This window comes from Pristis pectinata, chromosome 20 (genome assembly GCF_009764475.1).
Source record: "Pristis pectinata isolate sPriPec2 chromosome 20, sPriPec2.1.pri, whole genome shotgun sequence".
Taxonomy (NCBI): Eukaryota; Metazoa; Chordata; class Chondrichthyes; order Rhinopristiformes; family Pristidae; genus Pristis; species Pristis pectinata.
The window spans coordinates 15,337,978-15,361,223 of record NC_067424.1 but is presented as its reverse complement, the minus strand read 5'-3'; the positions used below and the strand labels follow the sequence as shown (position 1 = coordinate 15,361,223).

General features: G+C 39.2%; 1 protein-coding gene across 2 annotated transcripts in view; it reads left to right on the top strand.

The window, feature by feature from the left end:
• Positions 1-3,714: 3,714 nt before the first annotated feature.
• The window catches only part of srgap2 (SLIT-ROBO Rho GTPase activating protein 2), a 161,207-nt gene continuing 141,675 nt past the window's right edge, over positions 3,715-23,246 (top strand). The window contains exons 1-2 of one of the 2 annotated variants that reach the window (XM_052034531.1): positions 3,715-4,180; positions 4,921-5,019. In XM_052034531.1, the coding sequence (XP_051890491.1) occupies positions 4,953-5,019 (67 nt within the window). In that variant the 5' untranslated portion in view covers positions 3,715-4,180; positions 4,921-4,952. Of the gene's footprint in view, positions 4,181-4,732; positions 5,020-23,246 lie in introns of those variants that run through there. The other variant, XM_052034530.1, reaches the window with a different exon arrangement.

Here is a 23,246-nt window from a genome sequence, read left to right as displayed (position 1 = left end):
ATTGCAGATGCTGGAATCTGGAGCAATAAACAGTCTCTAGTATCACCAGCATTAAACATTCTATTTAAAATTGCAAAGGACTTCAGCTTGTTTTTTGGGTTTACTCAGGACACCTATATTGGAACATTTATACATATGATGCGTGACATTTTACCAACTATTTGCATGCCAGTCACTATTTTGGATGCTTAAGCATTGTAAATTGGGTGATTGCAGCAACTATTTTCTCTCTCAAGTTTCGTATCCAGTGCAGATGAAAGTGTGCAGTTAACAACTCTACCCTTGGGCATCCAGGAACAAGGTGGTCATTTGGAAGCCACTGCAAAAAAAAAATGACTGGCTGTGCTGATATCCCTTTAGGTTTATGAGGGTATCACTGAGCATCAGTCATCTAAACCAAAAATACTATGGTTAAGGGAGACAGATTCATGCTAATAGATTTGAAGTTACAGAATCATAACATCATTATACCATAAAGAATGGCCATTCAGTGCATCAAGACTGTGCCATTTCTTTGTAAAATCATTCTCACTCCCTGGCTCTCTCACTGTAGAATGATATTTTTCTCCCTGACTTATCTATATTGAATCATAGAATTGTAAAGCATAGAAACAGGCCATTTCAGTCCACCTCATCCATGTTGACCATGATGCCTATCCACACTAATTCCATTTGCCCCTCAGATCTCCTTTTAATTTCTCCCCTGTCACCTTAAACATCTAGTATCCTCTAGTTCTGGAAAAAGATTCTGACTGTCTATGCTACCAAATCACCTCATAATCTTATAAACCTCTGTGAGGTCACACCTCAGTCTCCTATATTCCAGTGAGAATAATGCCAGTCTATTAACTCTCTCCTTATAACTACAGCCCTCCATTCCAGGCTACATCCTGGTGAATCTCTATTTATTAGTACCACATCCTTCCTGTAGTGTCGTAACCAGGTGTACACTACAAGTGCGGTTTTGTACAGCTGCAACATGACATCCCAAGTCTTATATTCAACGCCTCGGCCTATGAAGCCAAGCATACCAATTGCTCCTTTCACTAGTCTATCCACTTTCAGGGAGCAATAGACTTGCACGCCAAGTTTTCCTTGTACATCAACACTCCTAAGGTCCCTGCAATTTATATGTCACACCAGAATTTGACCTCCCAAACTACATTACCTCACACTTGTCTGGATTAAATTCCATCTGCCACTACTCCACCCAATGTTCCAGCAGATCCATGTCCCGATGTATCCTTCGTCAACCTTCTTCACTATCTATAACTCCACCAACTTTCGTGTCACTTCCCCAGAACATTCTAAGCAAAGATGCATTTCACTGTGTGTTTTGATGTACATGTGACAGTAAGGAAGCCTTATCTTTATCAGCAAACTGACTAATCATACCATCTACATTTTCTTCCAAGTCATTTATATATAACAGGGTCCTAGCACTGATCCCTGCAGTACACCACTTTCATTCAGAAAATCACCCATTCACCACCACCCTCACCACCCTCTGTCTCCTATCACCAAGCTAATTTTGGATCCAGTTTGCCAACACACCTCAGATCCCTTGTGCCTTAATCTTCTGGACCAGCCTCCCATGCCAGACCTTGTCAAAACCCTTACTAAAGTCTGTGTAAATGACATCTACCACTTTGCCTTCATCAATTTTCTTAATTTCCTCAAAAAAAAACCCTCAGATTTGTGAGATATGTGCACAAAACCACGTTTATTCCTAACCAGTCCCTGCCTTTCCAGGTGAAAATAAGTATTGTCCCTCAGAATCTTCAGCAACTTCCTGATCACTGATGGAAGGCTTACTGGCCTGTAGTTTCCAGGCTTATTCCTTCTGCCATTTTTTGAATAAGGGGATGAACATTAGCTATCTTCCAGTTTTCTGATACCTCACTCATGGCTAATGAAGATGCAAAAATCTCCATCAGAGCCCCAGCTATCTCCTCCCTTGCTTCCTTTAGCATCCTGGGGACAGATCCCATTAAGCCCTGGGGATTTATCTACCCTAAAGTGCTCTAATGTTTCTAGCACTTCTTCCTTCCTGATATAGATGTGCTCCAGAATATCAACATATTGCTCCCTCAACTCTCCGACCTCCATGTCCTTCTCCCTGGTGAATACCATTGAGAAATGTTCATTTAGGATCAAGTACTTTTTGAGAGCCACAACTGAATCTGCTTCCATTATTATATCAGGCATTGCATTTCAAATTCTTAGTCCTCTTAAAGAAACAAAAAAATCTCATGTTTCATGTAGTTATTTTCACAAACATGTTGTATCTTTTCCTCTGATTCTTAATTTTTCCACCAGTGGAAGCATTTTCACTTCATGTACTTTGTCTCAATCCTTAATAATTTTGAACACCTCCATCAAAACTCCTCTCACCTTCTAAGGAGAATAATCAGTGCATCTCTAGTCATCTGTACAACTGAAGTCACTCAGACAGGGAACCATTCTGCTGAATAGTTTCCATGTGCTATCAAAGGCTTTCATATCCTTCCTTGGCATACTGTGTCAAGACGACACAATGCTCCTAGTATGGCTAAACCAGTATTTTTTTTGAAAGGTCAACGTGACTTCCTTGCTGTTGGATTCTCACCTCCTATTTATAAATTAGGATCCTATATATTCTTTTTTAACCATTTTCTCAAACTGTCCACCTGCATACAAGGGTTTGTTCATATAGATATTTCTGGGTCCTTCTATCCTAGCACCCCATTTAGGAATTCTATTCTTTGGGACTGATGTTAGGAAATTCTGTGCCATGTAAAAAGTAATCAACAGATTTCCCATTTGAAATTTCTTTTAAAAGATGATGATGTGTCGAAGGATGGAGCAAGTCACATTTTGCTCATTTTTCTTATAAATGAAAGGAGGACAATAACAATTCAATTTAAAACATGGGAAACAACAGAAACTTTCATTTACAATAGCATGTTGATAGAATAAAACAATTCAAAGCTCTTCACAGCACTAAAATTATCAATAAAATTACTTGGGAAATATTAGGGTAAATGATCAAAAGGCTCATCAAAGGGGTATGTTTTATGGAATGTCTAAGAGAGTGAAGATTTGGGGGACGGAATTCCAGATCCTAGGGTCTGAGTGGATAAAAGCTTGGCCACTAAAGTGGAGTGATTAAATTTATTGAAGCTCAAGAGGCCAGATTTGGATATGTGCAGGGTTATGGGGATGGAGGAGGTTACAGGAATAAGGAGGGATGAGGTAATTGAGATTTGTAAAGAAAAATTTTAAATTCAAAATAAACGACATTGCTTAACCATAGGAAATGCATATCCACAAACACAAGGGTAATGGTTTAAAGGGACCTGTGGAAGTTAGAACAGGGCAAGTTTTGAATTACCTAATTCATGACCAATAGAACGAGTAAGGTCGACTGGAAGTGCATTGTAATTTTCCGGCTGAAAATAGTACAACACGACCTCAATATATTTGTGTTTTGATTGTTAGTTAATGCATTAAGTCGTTGCATTTCCATTTTGAGAGTTAAAATTTTTTTCGGGTATTTATTTCAGTTGTATTCCTACAGTCCCACTCCGAGACAGAAGGAAGCGCTCCTCGTTTCCTAAGAAGCTATATTTTTTTTGCAGCAAACAGCCGCTCTCTTCATGGATGGGTGAAAGGAGGCTCCTCTTGTCTGAGGTTGGAGCTCTTCGTTCAGTAGACTGCAGTGACCAAAAAAAATCCAGCAACTTTAAACCTCTGCGGGAATCTGAGTTAACGAGACGAACGTGGAATGAGAAGCAGAAGTGAATATTTGAAGTCGGCGGACCAGGACGGGGGATTTGCACAAAGGAAATTGTGTGTTCAAGTAAACAAGGGAGGAAAGGAAGGAAAACAAGAAGCAAAAAAAAGAAATTGAAAAAAGTTTTTGGACTTGGACAAAAAAATGTCCGTTTTGTGGAAGTTTGCTGGGACCGGAAAGGGTTGGATGGAGTTTTCTACGATGTGAATTTTAAATGAATCCAGAAACAGCGATTTAAACTCCAGAAAACTTTTTTAAACAATTATTTGTCCTTTTGTAAACTTATTACTTGGATCTTTGCCTTTCTTTCAATCGCGGAAGATATTTTTCCCCAACAAGATCTATAAACCTGAGGATTCTATACTACTTTAACAGATCTTGTAAAGGAGGAAGAGGATACATTAGGTGACTTGCCACCCCTCTTATTCTCGTTTAATCTTGGATTCATTTCAGTCCCCGATTGCTGAAGGAGGGGGGGGGGGGGGGGGAAGTCACCGAAATACTGACATTTCAGGGGTCCTTGTCCTAGCCCGGTGGTTTGATCGCATTCTGGATCATATCAACTTCTTTAAGAAGAAAAACAAATTATTTTAAACGCATCTTCGCTTCCCTGAAAGAGCATTACATTTTTTTTATAAAGGCTCTGGTTGTTGTGGCTTGACCAACAACGCCTGTTTTTTTTAAAATATATATATATAAATCTAATTTTGTGGACCCGTATTAAATCGAGTGTGGTGGAATTCGCCTGGTTTGGGATTGCAGCATGCTGAGCTTGGATACAAAGACACGCAGCCCTACATTTTTCACACACTGCTCTCTATCTCTTCCTGTTATTTCCACCATCTGAAAGCTTTTTAATTATTTTCGAACCCATTCATTCTCCTCCTCCCCCGCCCCCTCCTTGTTTGAAGGACCTACCATACTCTGAGGGGATTTGCTGCAGTCAGTGTTTCTCTCTCCCTCTCTATTTATACATATATGATAGCCTTTTCTCTTCATGGTCAGTTTCCGTCTTGATTGCATGTATTGCGTGGTTTCGATTTCCACCCAAACGTTCTCATTCTTATGGACTGATTGAAAGAGAGGGGGAAAAATCGCCAGCAACAAGATTAGCATCTGATTACTGCATCTGCAATTTCTTTTAGCGGAAGAATAAACCATTTCTACACGAACAGTCATGACATCGCCTGCTAAATTCAAGAAGGACAAGGAAATTATTACCGAGTACGAAACACAAGTCAAAGGTAGGTTGATGTCCATTTCTATTTTATTCAGCATTGTGTGCAGAGCAGAGTTCTGGTATATGGAAAAAAAATATTGGCAGTCTAGGTTGTTACAGGGTTAACCATTGCAATCGATGGGTTACTGCTACCCACCCGGCTGTGAGCTATTATTATGAAGTAATCAAGGAAATTAATATTGAAATTACATTTATTAGTATTCGACAGCATTCTGAATACGTTAAGCGACTGCATTCACGGTACAATTGCAATTCCTGTATCTGATTTCTCTCAGTCAGGCATATAGATAATTCTGCAATTATTTATTAGTAATATAAATAAAAATTAATCTTCAAAGAATCAATTTGAGATGCTTTTGCTTTACAAGGACAAATGCGTCTAGATTTTGGATTTTTGATATGGTGGTGGAAGTCCTAATTGCAGAATTGTGTGGGGGAAGGGGGGAGACAGATTGTTGGGTCCTGCAGCAAAGGGGTTAAGGGTCAAGTTACTTCAGTGATAGGTTACAATCAAGAATAAGATGTTTTCTTAGCAAACTGGAAGCCCAGTTTGGAACAGTCCATGGAACATCTCTGAATTCAGAATTTTCCAAAAATGTCCAGCACCCTCAAGGAATAGCACAGAGGCATGCACAAAGTGTTAGCTTTGGTCCTCAGTGTTAGCTTCACTCAGGGCAACAGGTGTGATATTGCAGCAAGTCCCAGTGCGTTGCCCACCCCCTACACTTGTTTCCTTCCTGATGGCTCACCAGTGACTCCTGCTGGAATGTGTCAACAGATCTTGGATGAGTCAGGATCTTTCCTTGCCGTGATAATGAAGTAGCCTTTCAGAACTCGATGCCTGACCTTGTGTGCTTAAAAGAAATTTTAAGCACATACAGTGAAGTATTGGCTATGTGGTGGGGGTGCGGCAGGGGTGGCTAAGAATTTGTGGGATAAAATTGGTCTTGGGCAGAGGCACAAACCAAACAATAGGTAAAGGCAGTCAGTTTTAAACTCCACTAAATTTGGAGATAATGGGAAGAAGTTACTGTGAAAAGCTGCTGATTTTGCTAGTACTCATCTTGTGCTGCTGCACACAACCAATTTTTTTCCCCTCCAACTTGTATGAGAAGGGGGGGGGGATGTGGGGGGAAGGCACAGGCAATTGTTTTGTGTCTAGATGCAACAAAAGGGGAAGGACACAGAACAGGACTAGATATTGTGAATGCACAGCTCTCCATTCGCTAAGGTGAAGGATTATGTATAAAATTCTCATCAGAAAAGAACATTGTACGGATTTAAAATTCTGAATAATCCTGATCTCTGCCTCTGATTTACATATGGCTTTTTTAAAAAAAATCCTTGCGGCAGCACATGCTCCAGATAAATATGCAACAAAGTGCTGTACATTCTGAAGATCAAGTCATATAGGCCATGAAAAGTACATTCAAAGGTTGACAGTGTGAACCAGTTTCATCTCTCATCACCCCCACCTCGTTGCCTCCCTGTTCCCTTCCCTTTGGAGTTTGTTTCTTATCAAAATTATTTGGGTTATCCAATTTTTATCTCCAAGACCTTGGACATGAGACAAAGTCCCTCAATGCAGTGGTGACACACTATTATAATAAATTCAGATAAATATTATTCTCTATATCCTAATGTGTTTTCAACCATACATCAAAATCTGCTTCTAGTCTCTCAATGAAATCCACAACAGTAATAATTTGTAATAAGTTTTCTTTCCTCTGATATGGATTGCGCAGTATTATCCTCTAGGGACATACACCCAAGTCCGCAGGAAAGAGAGCCAAGCTGTAGATATCCCCAAGTGTCTGTATTCTTTAAAATTAGTTGTCCATCCCTTATTGGTCCTGAAGTGAGATAATCTCATTGGTAGGCTTGCAATCACATTTAGACCAGAGCAAGCAAGGAAGACAAATTTGCTTCACTGAAGAGCATTATTGAACAGATGGGTGGAGGCGTAGAGCTTAGTTTTTAATAAGCCAAAACATCATGGCAAACTGGACCTGAGCTCTGGGTATCTTCCTGCTTCTTAAAGTGCCCAATTTAAATTAGTTAGGAGTCAGCCTCGAGGTTTTACTGTTTTAGCAAACAAGGGGTTGAGGTGGGAACTGCAGATTGCTGACTTAACTAGTCTGGGAACTGCACAGGCTTTCCGAGGCCAAAGAAATGAAATGGAGGAGATCTTCCAAATCCACGTTCATTCATCACTTTACCTTCTTACCCTGCAGCAGCCCTAGCACATTATCTGCATTAATGGTGATTGGATAAATAAATGGAGAGAAAATTACAGGATGTTTGGACATAAAGGGAAGCGGGTGGAACAAACTATATAGCTTTTTTAAAGAGCAGACACGAGCGCAATAGGGCAAATAACCATAGTGCCAAAATGTTTAATTACTGACCTTGATAGAGACACATTTTGCAAAAAGTTGAATAATAAAAGTACCTTTTTTCATTTTACATTGAATTACAATTTTTTCAAGTGTCAGTATTTTTGCTGGGCAGGGCATAGTAAAGATGATCCATCTAAACACGTGGTGGCTTCATTATAATGTAATGCAAAAGACCTTGCTGAATGTATTGGATTTAATAGTATTTGTTGCTTTTTGTAAGAAGTTGAGGATTCTTGTTCTGATTAAGCATGTTGGACCAGTATTGATAATTTATGATGCTGGGAGTGAAAAATTGAAAGAACAGTAGCAAGGCTAGTTGGGGGCAATGTTCATAATTGTTAGATTTATCATAAATATGGCCAAGATAAATTTAGATCTGGTCAATTAAGGGATTGGAAATGGCCATATTAAGGTAAAATCAGTATCAGAGTAATGGAAGCCATTCAAAGAAGAGATTTTGAGGGTTCTGACCAAATATATTCTCAATAAGAGAAAAGGGATAAATTCCCAAACCTACGTCATGGAATACATGGATGTCAAAGAATATATTAGATTTTTAAACATGGATAAGTTGCCAAGCCAGAATAATTTGTATTCCCGGCCTTTAAAGAAAGCAATGGATGTAATAGCATAGGGTATGGTTATCGTTTTCCAATCCTCTTTGGCTCCAGGTATAGTGTTGGGGAATTAGAAGATGGCTAATATAGTACTTGTGCTTTTTAACAAAAAAGAGTAGACAAATAACTGCAGGCTAATTGGCCTAACATCAGTGGTGGATAGATTAATGGGAAAGGTTCTGAGCAGCAGCATTATTTAGCATTTGGAGGGACAAAGTTAGTTAGGCCAATCAATGTGGATTTGTTAAAGGAATATTGCTTTCGATTAACTTAATTATTTTTGTAGAGATATGTGTTGGGGGAGGGGAGTGTTAGATGTGGCTTACATGAATTTTAGCAAGGTGTTAATGGTTAATGTGGCAGATTGATTATGAAAGTAGAAGTTCATTGGATGCAAGGAAAAATGGCATTGAATTAAACATTGATTCAGTGGAAGAAAACAAAGGATAATGGCAACCTGATGCTTTTCAGTGATGGGAAGCTGTATGCAGTGGGGTTCTGCATTGAATCATTCTGGGTTCCTTGCTTTTTGTGATTATATATTAGGGATCGACTTAAATATTTGGACTGTGCTTGAGAAATTTGTCAAAAATGCCAACATCATAGCATGGTTAATAATGAAGATGCAGGAATATATCAATAGACTGGTTGGATGAGCATAAAAATAGCAAATGGAATTCAATACAGACAAATACAAGGTTGTGCATTTGGGAGAGACAAACAAGGCATGAGAATATATGAGAAATAGTAAGATATGAAGAAATGTAGAGAAGCAGAGGGATATTGGAATACATGTCTACAGAACCTTGAAGCTAGTGGGGCAGGTAGATAAACTAGTTAGGAATGCATGGGAGATGCAGGTTGAAACTCTGTGGTTTGGCATTCTATGGTCTGGCAATTCCTGTGGTCTGGCATGTTTTGAATCTGTAGTACATATCTGTACTAATTAATTCTAACTAAGAACAAATAAGATCTAAAATTTAACTAAGATTTGTACTAATATGTTGCTAATTAACCTACCTGTGCAACTTTTGCAATCACAGCCGACAACATTCTCGACTTAGTGAAACTTCAGGTTATGGATGGTTCTTGGGACTCTTGTGTAACTCGGAGGAGGGCCTAAAGTGATTGTACTCAAAAGAAAAGTTCTCCTGCTCAGAGGAAGATGATCAGTGGGCATTTTCTGTTGTCTGGCATTTCCTGTGGTCTGGTTCCGGTCAGGTCCCAAGGACGCCGGACTGGAGAGTTTCAACCTATACTAGCCTTTATCAACCAGGGCAAAGACTATAAGAGCAGGGAGATTGTGCTTGAATTGTATAAACACCAGTTAAGCTACAGCTGGAGAACTGCGTACACTTGTGGCCACCACACTGCAGGAAGGATGTGATAGCACTCGAGAGTGCAGAGGAGATTTATGAGGATGGAGATTTATAATTATGAGATGGACTTGGCTGGGATTGTTTTCTTTAGAATGAAGGAAGCCAAGGGGAGATTTAATTGAGGTGTACAGAATTATAAGAACCTTGGAAAGGGCAAAAAGGAGGTACCTATTTCTCTTGCAGATCTGTAATAAATGTGGACATAGATTTAAATTAATTGGTAGAAGGATTAGGGGCAAGTTGAGGTAAAAAGGACACCCAAAGAATGGTGAAAGTGTAGTGGAGGCAGAAACACTCATTATATTAAAGAAGTACCTATCTGAGCACTTGAGGATCTGTAACCTACAAGGTTTTGTATCAAGAGGTGAGAAGTGGAAGGAACCTAAATGGATCCATATTAACCAGCAGATGCACAGTGGAACAAAGGCATATTTCTCTGTATATATTTCTTTGATTCTGTGTCTGGAACCAAGGAGGGAGTCCCATAATGAAGCAGACAACTGATTCTACTGAGAATTTAATTTAATATTTTTTTAACAGAGTTTCATTCAGCCATTTTATTCTCTGTTATGACCCACATTCACCAACGGTTTTCCCAGCTTTCAAGTTTGACTTGGAAATATGTCCTTGCTTCTGAACTGCAAAATGCCTAGAATCCAGGAGTTGTATTCTCAGTAGCTTGGGGCTAGTTCAGAATTGTTGAGAAACATTTCAATTGAGGCCCCAATAATTCAAGTCTGGTCATGTCTTTTATTTGCTTTGTTATTGCAAAGTTGGTTTGTGTGTACACAAGTGTAAAAGCAGCAGATAAATGTTGCTCTGATACATTTGTGCTCACAAGCTTGTGTCCAGGTTAAACTGCAGGGATAATTGCGGTCTGCAGTAAACTCATTCAGTTTCAAAGCTATGCTAAGATTTAACTTTGGACGTGGTGTAACAGCTGAAAGTTTCTGTAGTCATTTTATTCAGTAACAATTCAATTACTGAATGATATAAGTACTTTAACATTGAACTTAACAATCTATGCTTGTTAATTCAAAGTTATCTGTTTCTTCATGCTTGCTTGATGTGAATGTTAAATGCATTTTGTAATATATGGACACTGCATAAGACAATTTTAATGGTTGTTAAAGGATGCTTCAGGATTGGTAGGTGAGACTTTAACCCATGAAAACTAAAGCTTGAACTCCTTTTAGATTCAGAAGATGATTGTTTTTCCTTTCTTGGATGCATCCTATTGTCTTGACCCAATTCTATCGGGCAAGCGAAAGGATAAACTTGCTGGGTAGTAGAAGGGAAATGGAGAAAGAGAGTTCTTTTCCAAACTTGGATGTAAGAGTCATCATCATTGCAGAAGGAGCTTTACTCTGCCACTGACTATATTCTTCCTAAACTTGGTTTGCTTGAAGCTCACTGCTTATTGTGATCAGAATCGGAATCCAATTTATTATCCATCCACCTTGAATTGGTGCATCCTGACAACATTTTCTACCCCTATGTCTTCTGACCCGTAATGTTTCATAAACTGACAGTTAGTCTGTTAACTCACCGAAGTGATTAGTCTTCAAATAAGCTTCTGTCAATGGGATACCTGATTGTATGTAGTCCTGTTCTTTCAGACATCTGCATGCATCCATTTTCCAGAATGGGTCATGGAATAGTGATCAGTGGCAGGAACTATAGATTTGTTTTTCCTTCCCTCACCTTGGGAGGCTGGGACCTGTCATAGTTTCCACTGTTTCCCAGTTGAGATCATCCCCCCAGTTAGTTTTGCATTCTGTTTCCTGATGCTGTTTGCCATTCTGGAAAGAATTCTGTGTAAATGGTCTACCTTGTATCAAAACTAAATTAATAGAATTGGCCTTTCAAAATCAAATAAATGCAACACAGCAGAAACTGATTCATGCATAAAACATCTGTGTATAAGGATGCATTTTCTATAATTGATTGCATTGTATTCAATCTTTTCTAAACATGGGATTTATACAAAGAATAGTTCCTTTTGAAAAAATGATCAAAGTATCCCTATTGTACTGTGGACCAAGAAACACATTTGCTATTCCATAGCACTGATTCTCAAATATATATAGTGTTTGAACGTAGTGGGAGTGCTATTATCAATTCTAGCTTTGGTCCTTGACCTGCATGATATTTAGCCGAGTAATTGAATAGGAAATCATAGTGATATTAGACCAACTGTAGTATCAAGGGAATGATGCACTCTCAGAATTGCTGTATTTGGGATTTGCTAGAAGAAACCAAGACACCATTTGTGCCTGCAGGTGAGTGGAAAAGATCGCATGGGATTGTTCAAAGAAGGCATGGAGAGTCCCTGATGTCCTTTGGGACTTTAGCCATTTTTCAGCACGATTTAAAATCAATTTAAATGGTCTTTATTCCATGGTTCTTGTTGGATCATGCTGTGGGGCAAATTGACTGCTGTACTTTCTGCATTACAGCAGTTATTACAGTTCGAAAATACTATATCGGTTGTAAAGCATGATTGCTGTCCTGAGCTTCTGAAAGGCGCTATATACTTGTAAGTCTTTGTTCTTAAGGTGTTTTGTTTTCTCTAACTTTCCTATTCACATTTTTTTTGTTAAGTGATATTTATTGCATATATACTGTTTCTAAATGTAATACTTGTGATTTGGTGGTCATAGTCTGAAAATGCATTTGCTAAACCTGTCCTGTATTTTTAGATCTTCTGAGATTTCGGTCAAATCATAGAGGATTTGAAGCTAATTGAGTCTAATGATTTATTTCTGGTTCCTGTTCTGTTGTGCTCCAGATCAGATGAAATAAATTGCTGTCACTTGTAATTGAAATGGGAATAAGAAATCAGTATGTCTTCTCCAAATGCCCTATTTTAAGGGACTATTTCTGATTGCCATAATGGTAACAGGCCTTTGTTGCTGTGTTGTTTGTCCAAGTCTTTTACCTACATTTTTTTTCCATTTAGAATCTTCTATCTCTTCAAATAGTTAAGTCATGCCAAGCTCAGGCCCATCACTCTCACAAATGAGGTGGACTGGGAAGTGCTGGCAGCAAGCTTGCCTGAGATGCAGGAAGCTCACCTCAAGATGTACAGCTGTTTCTGCAATTAGTATTTCTTTGATTTTTATGACCCTATCTTGAAGATATGGATTTGTTGGTGTGGCAGAAGGTTTATAAGCAACAATTGAACTTTCCAACTTCATCAAAATTGTGTTTTATTTAAATTTAAGGATAAAACTATTCCATGTGACAGGTACCTCAGTTCATCAGGGTACTTTTGCCTAATGTTTAATATGCTGGATTAACTCCTCAGAAGTTTTAGTGCAAAACTTACCAGGACTTGTCATGACATTTGTGAAAATTTGGTATTATATAAGCACAACTCTGAAAGCAACCAGTTTTTGGACTTACTGAAATGGGTGACATATAATTGTTACTCCAATACCACACTACTGTCTTCAGGGCATAGTCCATATGCCAAGAACAAAAATCTAAGCAGTCCTCATCCAAAGTCTCCATGTGTGGGAGGTGTGTCACAATCTGAAGTTGGAGCACTGACGGATTTCTGCAATTCCCCCTCTTTCCTACCACCCCATAGTCATTCTTATCCTGTTGTCTCATCTCAACTGTTGCCCATCTAGGATCAGCTTACTTGGTGCAGATTAAGACTGAGTTCTTCCAGCCTGGTTTTATTCTATAGGCCAAGAGCTGGCAAAGGTTGTTGAGAACTGCTGTCTCACACTTGAAGGCTGAGATTGAAGAGATTAGAGTCCAGCATTTCTCAACCAGCCAAAATTTATGCATTTAAACAAAAGAACATGAGATATTTATAAAGCCAAAGGAACCTGCAGACCACAACTAGATTTTATGTGAAATGCCATCACTCTTGCAAATGAAGATGGAAATTCCACCATTTTCTATTGCCAGTTGTAATGTTGAATGTAGTGAACAAAGGAGTAAATTGTGAGGCTGCAGTGTAGAACAGCGTGTTCAGCCTCATGGCAACTTAAGCAATATGTCAGTGCTTTCTTTAAGATGTTCTGGAGCTTATTTTGGTGGTGAGAGGTAGTTGCAGCTAGATAAAGAATTTGTAAGAAAGTGCCTGTCTTGGTCCTGGAGCCCTTGTAACTCAGACACTTCAGCTGGAAAAGGTAGAAATCAGAGGAGAAGTGGATCAGGACTGAGCTGTGATACCCTTTATAGTCCAAAACCTTGCTAGCTCCTCATGTTTAGACTTGCCTTTTTCCACTTTCATGCAAATATGGACACCTCCAGAAATATCTCCCCACACCAAAACCCTCAATTCCTATTAATGTTAGTGCCAAACCAGAATCCCTTTAAATTTTCCCTGGCAGTGGTCAATAATTGCAGTGGGTCTCTGGCTTGAAGTTCAAGATAATTTAGCATTTGTATTGGTTCTCTGATGGCAGAAAGTGGGCCTTTTTTGTATGTTGCAAAAATGTTGCTTTTATAAACTACATAGGATAAATTTTATTTGCTATTTACACTGAAATAGTTCAATTGATACAATAGGTAGAATTTAGTTAAGAATCATTGTAAGAAGGCAGTGGGTGGGTGGGGCAGAGGATGACATTAGAGCTGTGCAGTGGCATTGTAAGTACATCAAAAGAGAATCAGATGTGCAATTATCTATCCAGCAAATGTGTTTTCTTTCACTCTGGATAGAAATTTAATGAGTAGATAAATTTGATTTAAGTGATCATAAGAATCTATGTTAAGAAATTAGCTTTAGATCTTATCCCTCTGCTAAATCAGTTTCATAGGTAGGAGGTGATGTTAAATCCATCCTCGTTATAATTATAACCCTATCCTCCCTCCCACGTGGCATCATGCTTTGAAACATGGACATGTCCTGGACTGGAAGGAATAGAGGGGAGCTATGGAAATGCAGACCTGGGTGCCAGAGTGGATGGGAAAAATCAAACTGAATCAAAGTTAACCCCCCCCCAGCCACTTTGTACTGAAATCTCGGGATGTATTTGTAACTCTCCTAGGGTCAGACTTGAAATCAGAACACTCATCTGACCTTCAGTCTGCAAGCTATGCGCATCTCGCATCTGAGCAAATGAGAATTGAAATTTTGCCTTAGGCAAAAAATTAACAGTGATGTTTTGGGGTTATTTTGTTTTTGAAGTTCATAATTGTTCCCCGGTGTACCTGAAGTCCAACTTCATAATTCAGAATCCATTAAATGGACTAATCTATTACACATTAAATCATTGAGCATTTACTGTTTTAAAGCGAGTGGGCCCAGTGCTGCCTCCTTGGCATTAACGTTTAAGATTGACCTGTGGATGTACCGCCCTTTCATTCTCATTCTAAACATCAGTAATAAAGGATGGACATGCTGATTCTAGTCCTTGGTGTCCCATAGCTGCAGGCTGGTTATGGTACATGTTACTCTTTTTTGAAAATCTGCATGAAAGTAAAATAATTGGTTGTTTGTCTTTGAGGATGGAGAAGATAATGGGGTGTCTTGATTCTTTGATATCCCCTTTTCCTCTAATTTTTCTAACCCAACATCCTGCCCATGTAGCTACTTTAAACGTACAGGGTACAGGATAAGCTTTGACAGCATGGTGGATTATGCAAGAGGGGACAAAAATACTAAATACATTGGTTGTGCCTAACACCCACAGGCTCATGAATGCACAGAGTGGAGAGCAGGATCTTTTTACTATTCCACATCCTACCTCTGACCAATGTTACCATAAGATTACCCCTTTGCATTTTGTATATTTAAAATATAATCTTTATATTCTGATAATTCATAATTTGAAAAGTCCAGCACATGAAAGGTTAGTAAATATTTTTTGATAGCTTGGTTTAAGAATACTGTGATTTTGTTTAGTTTGTGTGGCTACGGTCAAAATTCTCTCTTTTAAGATCCAGTGAGTTCACTGTTAGTAGATGTCTAATTATCATACTTAATGACTTTCTCTTTTTGAACCCTTGAGCTGCATTAATGAGGTTAATTAGGGGCACAGCATAAATGATCACTGCATCAACTGTACTACTAGCCCATTTAGCAGATTTCCACCAGTTATATGATGAAATAAGGGTTTGCTCTGCTTTGTTCCGTTTGAAAATAGCTTGTATTTTGTACTCCAAATTCCAAATTGGTTTAAAGCATCATGGCTGCATATGTTTCCCTTGTTGCACCTAAAATGGTGAGGACTCTTGTACTACTGCTTTTTAGTCAGTCCATGGGGTTGGGAATGACTTGCTTCTCCTTCACTGAGGAGTGGAAGGTGCCAATGTGTGATATTTGTCATTGCAGTGTGGTTGTTTAATACTGCCTACCACACAAGCAAGGTCCAGTTGCAAGGAAGACCATTATAATTGAAGCCCAGGTTGAACTTATCTGCTCTTGCCCACACCCTCTTCCTTAGCGTCCTTCCCATATCTGCTCCCACCCTCAATTCAGCCTTGTGCTCAGCCCTTTCTCTCCATCTTCCCCTTTTAGTCCTCCCACCTCTCCTGGTCTTATTCCTTCCTCTTACCCCTATCTCTCAGACCCCTGGTGCCTTTCTTCCTTCCTCTCTACTCCCACACCCCCATCTATTCCACCTGTAGTCACACAACCCTGCTTATTCCACCAACTCTCCCACGTTCCCATTCCCTTCCACCAACACTCCCACACTCCTGTTCCTATCTGCTCTCCTAGCCCTGATCCCACTCCAATTCTCCATCTTCTGATAATTCCCCCAAATGGCTATTTTTGATACTTGTGTTTCCAGCTTGTCTAGTTGTCGTTATTAGACATCATAGCTGAAAATGATGTTTACCACACCAGAAGTCTGTTCTCTTGATTTTCAGGAAGCATTATGAAATGTTAATCAGGACAACAAGGACCATATGAGTATATTTTGTCTTCCTTTCACTAGCTGGAGGAAACTTGAAGCTAATTGTAGTGACCAGTCTGAAACCAAACAAAGAGATTGGAGCAGTGATCTTCCTAATTTTTATGGTTGATTACCTTCTATGATTTTAACTGCTGCTCTTTCTTATCCATTTACAATGATATATGTTCAGAATAAACATGCATTTGTGATAAGCTGCACTCTTTTAACTAGGTCCTGGGGAACACAGACTTTGTGTTGTGACTGGGTTCACACTGATATAAGTATATCATATCCTGCCTTTGGGTTGTTGTGATTATTTGTGGATGTATCCGAATAAAGGCGCTGCATGCTACATGTCATCTCTGCAACGTCCTTGACCTACAGCTTGATGGAGTCTGTGCTCCTGCATTCAAGTGGCCACTGCGGGATCCATAATGTGACATAGTCTGATGTCATATAGTTAGACCTGCACCAGTTCCAATATTTAGGCTGAAAGCACACCATGATTTGTGAGGTTTTTTTGTCTCCAGAGACTGGTCATAAGATTCTCAGAGAATATTTCGAATGCCTATCCCAGAAATTTTGATGGGTGGAGACCTGATGGTATATTTGGAAAGACATGCACTTATAGAACAAATTGTTCCAAAGCATTTCACAAAGGCAAAGTTAACTTGAAATAGGTTGTTAGGAGTCAGAATACACAACAAAATCCCAAAATATGTACAAGATGAATGACCTGTTTAGTGCTTGTGACTCAGCCACCGGAAGCTCTTTTTAATTTCTGGGTGGAAGATCAAAGGAGGAAAAGAAGTCTGGATATTGTCTATTTCTGTTCCAGAGCAATAATTTTAGTGCCTTGCAGCTAACCCAGTGAATACTAGTTTCATTAGTACCAGTTTGCTATAAATTCACATTCTTCATGGGCCTACAAGATCATTCTATATTGAAACACTGGATGAGGTATGGTAATGTAAAGCCTGATTTCTGTAGCTGTCATGAGGCGCAAAGCCAAAATTAAATATATAGTATTCCATTGGTGACAATGATAGCAAAGTCATAGAGCTAATGGAATTTTAATTTGCCAAGTACTTACATTGTCTACAAGTAGTTTGTAAAATTAGATCGCTTGAGGAAAGAAAATCAAGGTTTGAGTATAGTTGGGGTTTTCACAACATCTCCTTTTGTTTTTGACATTCCCTCAGATACAGAAGGTAGATAAAAGTCTATACATTGAATTGCATGGTGGTATATAATTCAACTTGAATTAAAAAAAAAATCACTTGTGAAAGAAAATTGGGAACTTGCGATGAGTTGCACCATTCATGATTTTCCTTGCAGGTCCTCCATGTGTCTGATAAGCTAACACATGGAGCCCAGGTATGTGCAGTGCATGCCTGGACACCACCCACAGTTTGTATGCAGGATTAGAACTTAACAGTTCTTGTGCAGTTTAAAGAGAATCTGCATAGTTAGGTTCTCTCTAAATAGTATTCATCTTCCATCTTCCACCTTGTGACTCTTGTCTGATTTGCCAGCCCAACACTCCCCAAGAATGGATCTATCAGCCCAACACCCAACCCAGTTCCAATCCTTGGCTGCCGAAGCCCTCCTGCCCCAGACCAGTCCAGTTTCCTCCCCTGTCCTCCACCTAAAGTAATCCTGGGCTCTGATTTTTTTTTAATTTCACTCCCGTTTGCCCTGTTCCCCATCTACCATTCGATGGATGTCCTTGACTTCCACTTAACTGATTTTTCTCTGCTTATTCTACAATGGCAAAGTGATGAGTGAAAGTTCTTTGATTGTGTAAGCTTTGATGCACACAAAGCTTGTTCTGCAATGAAAAAAAATGAGTGAACTAATGGCCTTTCACTGTGTTAGGTCAGTTGCACATAAAACTTTGGGCTTTGTACGCCACGAAACTTTTTAGCAGTGGGCCCTCATACAAAAACGTTCATTGGCCTATCACCACTAACCACTTACTGTAATGTGTTTTTTTTCTGGTGCCATGCGAAAGGTTTTTATTTACAGAGAGTTTTCTTACATATTTCAAAATGGCTAAACTGTTTCAGATACAGTGTATTGATTGGAGAGTAGTGATTGTTATATATGCAAACGTGGCAATCATTCTGCATGTAGTACAGTTGCACAGACAACCATGAAACACAAAACTGGTTAATCTCTTGGTAGTGTTATTGGTTTAGAGACAAACATTGACCATGGCACTAGGAGAATTTCTCTACTTTTTCAGATATTTCCATGGGATCTGTTCTGTCCATCCAACAGGCTGGCATGGTCTTGGTTTTACTGGGAAGGCAGCAGTGCAGCATTTCCACAATACTGAAATAGTTAAATTACTTGTATTATATCTTGCGGTGAGAGTGGAACAGTAAAGTCTGCTGAGAGGAAGGTGCATTCGTCTGGATGCTAGGGTAGGGCCTGTTCAGTGTGTGATGCCCTTCATTCTCATATCTTCTTGTGACACAGAAGGCGGCTATTTAGCCCATCAACATATCTCTCTGCAACCTATTCTTTCACATATACCCTTCAATTCCCCTCTGATTCTCCTGCTATTGACCTTCCCTAGGAGTAATTTTACAGTATCTTGGGATGGGGTGGGTGGGGAGAGGGTGGAGGGGGCAAAACTGGTGTTCCCAGGGGAACCTCGCATTCAGAATGTGTATACTCTGCACAGGCAAAACCCAAGGTCGGGATTGAACCGGGTTCATTGAAGATGTGTGGCAGCAGCACGAACTACTGCACCATTGTGCTGCTGTTGTCAAATAGCCAGCTGACACTCTGCTATTTGGACTATCATGTGGAAAATGTTTACTTAGGTGGTGTACTTGAGAGGAACTGGTACTTGACCACAGGAAGTGCAGCGTCTTTATACAGAGGAAAATTGAAAAAGAACATGCATCAAAAGGGAGTGCTTTCTTCTCTTCTTCCCAAAGAAAACAACTAAACCAAGATTAACAAATTTTCCTCCTATTCACATTAAATTTCAAAAGCATATCTTTCCCGTCAGCTGCCTCTGTCGTCTTGGCAGGGGAATGCACCAAGGCCTGCTGTGGCCTGTTCCCTATGGAGCTATTCTCTGCTCACTAACAAAAAAAAAATCCATGAACACCGACTACACAAAAGGAGCATTGGCTTGAAAGAATAATTAACTATGAATGCAGGCTGAGACGCAGCTGACCTTAGCACCATTACTGTAATGGCATGTTAGCAACAGCTCAGTCAAAAAAACAGCATGCTATCAGCAGACAACTGGTTAGTCCCTGTCACAGCAACAATTCTAGATTGTTTGTGTGTGTGTGTGTGTGTGTGTGTGTGTGTGTGTGTGTGTGTGTGTGTGTGTGTCAGCAGACATGCAAGAGATGATTTTGGGAGACCTTGATGCTTTGAATACTGCTCACTTTGCAGCTTCTAGAATGGATCATGATAACATTTTGATGTGATCTCAGTATATATCCATAATATCTCTAGAAACTTCAGTGTTTTATTTATTTTGTTTTACAAACTATTGAAGATGGGTTTCTGCCATTACTGATGGTTGAGTGCTCTTTTTCTACCAATTCCTGTGTGTGCCTCAGTTACATCTAGCATTGATGGAAAACGTCTACCCAGATTCACATGTTCACACCAATCTTCTGTTCTTTCCAGTAGGCCTCAGATTCAAACACAGCAACAAGGCTAGTTAAGTCACTGATTTAGTTCAAAAGTCGAGATACCTCTATATTGCCCTATCAAGCATTCCTGAGATGAATGCAGCATAATCAAGATACAGAGTGAAGCTTCGCCACACTAAGTTGAGGTTGTGCAAGTAGATTCCACAGCTGATAAACATGGAGGACATTCGATCCATAAGTATGAGTTTTGTCATAGAATGCACATGTAAAATGCTGTTCTCTCCATTGACATTCCCATACATGTTTGAATTCATTTTGGATGATGCCTTCCCTTTTGAATACAATCTCTCTGCTCAAAGGAAGTATCAAGGCAAACCTTGCAATCTTAAAGTAGTAAATTGAAGATAATTATTCTTGGGACCCCATTTCTCTTCGATGCAGCTCTGTGAATTCCCTTGATTAACTTGTTTTAAGCAATTAGCGGATTTAGATAAGATGGTAGAAATTGAAGTCAGTGCTTTCAGTTCTTGAAGATCTGACATCATTCAGACTGGAGATGTGCAACCTCTGATTGGCAATTGCAGAAGGAGGATACAAGCAGCTTAATTCTGTTTTTGTCATACAGTACACATACCATTGGCTCATACAGTGTGAGTACAGTAATGTGCAGTTACAGCAGCCCTATAGAAGGAATGATGATTTGAGACATGGTCGGGAGATGAAGAAGCTTCACTTGAAATTTCACCTGAAAGTGTCTCTTTATGGGGGGGGGAAGAAGTCATTAAAGACTTTGAGAGTTGGTTTGGGAGTTAAGGGGTGAAGAAGGTGGGATGTCAGGAGCAGGATGGGTGGAATTGTATTGAGGTTTGCAAAATTACAATTAATCAGCAGGGTAGATAGTAAAAAGTAACTGACTGGGTAGTAAAGGAGCAAGATTGAAGGCTATTGTCTGAAAAATGAAGAAGTTAGATTTTTCACTCAGTAAGTCGGACGTAATTTATTTCAACATGTGTAACAATTGAGACAGAAGAAAATGTCGGTTAATAGGGCCAATAAGTATATGAAAAGCATAAATATAAATGATAATAAAGGGAAATAGCTTGAAGTAGATTGCTGCTGTTGAGCTAACACAAGTGGGATTAGCTTTTTTAAATCATAAAATCAGTGCAGCACTGAAGGAGGCTGTTTGACCCATCAAGCCCATACCAGCTCTTTGTAGAGCAATCCCATGTATTCTATTTGCCTGCTTTTTACCTGAAGCCTTGAGAAATTATTTTCCCTTGTGACTGCCCAGTTCCACATCGTTTGTTTTTAACCATTCTTTCAGGCTCCAAATAATATCCATTCTGCATTTTGATATGACCCTCTTGGGATCTTCAAATCCTTCCAAAAGTGCAGTGACTAGAATTGGGTGCAATACCTCACTTGTGTCCTGATCATTGCCTTAGAAGCACTCGGCATAAGCTCCTCACTTTTATTCCTTGTCTCTACTTATGAAGCCCTGGATTTACAAACTGCATTCTTAATGTCAAAGATTTATACATGTATGCCCAAACTGCTCTGTTCCTGCACACCGTGCCACTTAGTCCATATTGTCTCTCCTTGTGCTTTCTTCCAAAGTGTATCACTTAACACTTATCTGGGTAAAATTTTGTCTACTATTCTGCCAGCATATCCATGTCCTTTTGCAGTTTTTACTTTGGTGACACCTGCAAATTTTAAAATGTAACTCTGCATATCTATATCCAAGTGATTAATGGATATCTGATAATCCGAAGATCCTATATGACATCTGGGAAACATTAGCGTCTCCCAAATTCCAGTCTGGGGAGAAAAAAGAAATCACGACTCTCTGCTTTCTGTACTTGAGCCAATTTTCTTATCCATGCTACCACTAATTGCATTATTCCATGGGCCTCAACTTTGCTTGTCAGCCTTTTATGTGGTACTTGGACAAATGTTGCTGGAAATTTCATATAGACAACATTTTTTGCATTTGCAGTTTTTTTTCATATCTTCCCCTGATCCTAGGAAGGATTGGAAGGAAAAGGCAAGTCCTTCTGCAATCTGCATCCCCAGTCCTCCAGCAATTGGGAAGCACCCATACACACCAGGTGAATTATTTGAAGCACAGCCAGCCTTTCCAATACTACTTTTTTTCAATTTCAACCAACTGGTTATCCTTCCTAAATCTGTGGCAGCCCCTTCCTCACTAAAGTCCAATACAAAGCACTCATTTTAATTATTCCACCCTTGTTCTCTGCTTGTATCATAGACTATCTTTTTCCCAAGTTGGCCTCATTCTTACTGTTTACTATTTAATTTGCCAAACGATGGCCATTGCAGCATTTTGAGTCCAAGCTGATTGTTAAAATGTGATAAAAGCACAGATTTCCTTGCTCCTATACTTAACGGTAAGTGAATGAAAATATTTTGTTCCATTGAGGAAGGTAGACTTTAGGGTCAAGTTAACAAGTGATCAGACTTTGTCATTTTTTTATTGGTTGGAGCTCCCAGTCTATCTATATATCTTTAAGATGTGGCAATTTTGAGTTTACCTTTTTCTTTAGAAGTGTATGCCATTATGGATTTTGTTTGCATAGTAGTAAAGAAAATCAAACATGTTTACTACTTTTGTGAGTTTCTGATGCCTTTCTATACTTCTAATCACATCAAGTAATTAAAATTTTAACCCTGTCAGCTGCATGTTTTGTCTTTTCATTGACAGAGGTTCAGAGTTTTTATCCCTATTCAAGTAATTTGAGGCCACTCCTCAGTCATTGATGCATCCTAGAGGACAAACATTGGTAAAATTTAGTGTTTGGAGAATGATATTTTACTGGCTTGTCACCTATTGCTGCATCTAAAATTGATCCCTGTGCTGTAATTTCCGCCATCTGTCAACATATCCAACCCATATTCCTATCAGGATGCAGCACCATTTCTGTTGGTTCATTCATCAGTGTAGGTAGTACATATTATGTATCATATATCTATTTTGAAGTCAGGATTCAACAGAGTCCATCTTGCCATTCCATAAAACTTGAATTGATTTTTTTTTGAGTTTTCTTTCAAAATGTTTCCATCTTCTTATCAACTTGAAATCCAATGTGATATGATCCAATTTCTCAATGGATTTCCTACTTGGAGCAAGAAATTGCAACCATTTGCCTGGTTACAAAAGTGTGCAGTGATGCTGGCAGACTTTGGAAAATGCAAGACGGCATAAGATCTAGGTTACTTAGAATCTGGTATTAGAGCATTGAGCCTGATCCATCTCTGTTGATGTGGTTACAATGTCTGTCTTCTTCTTGGGGAAAGCGGGGATCAGATGGGGTGGATTG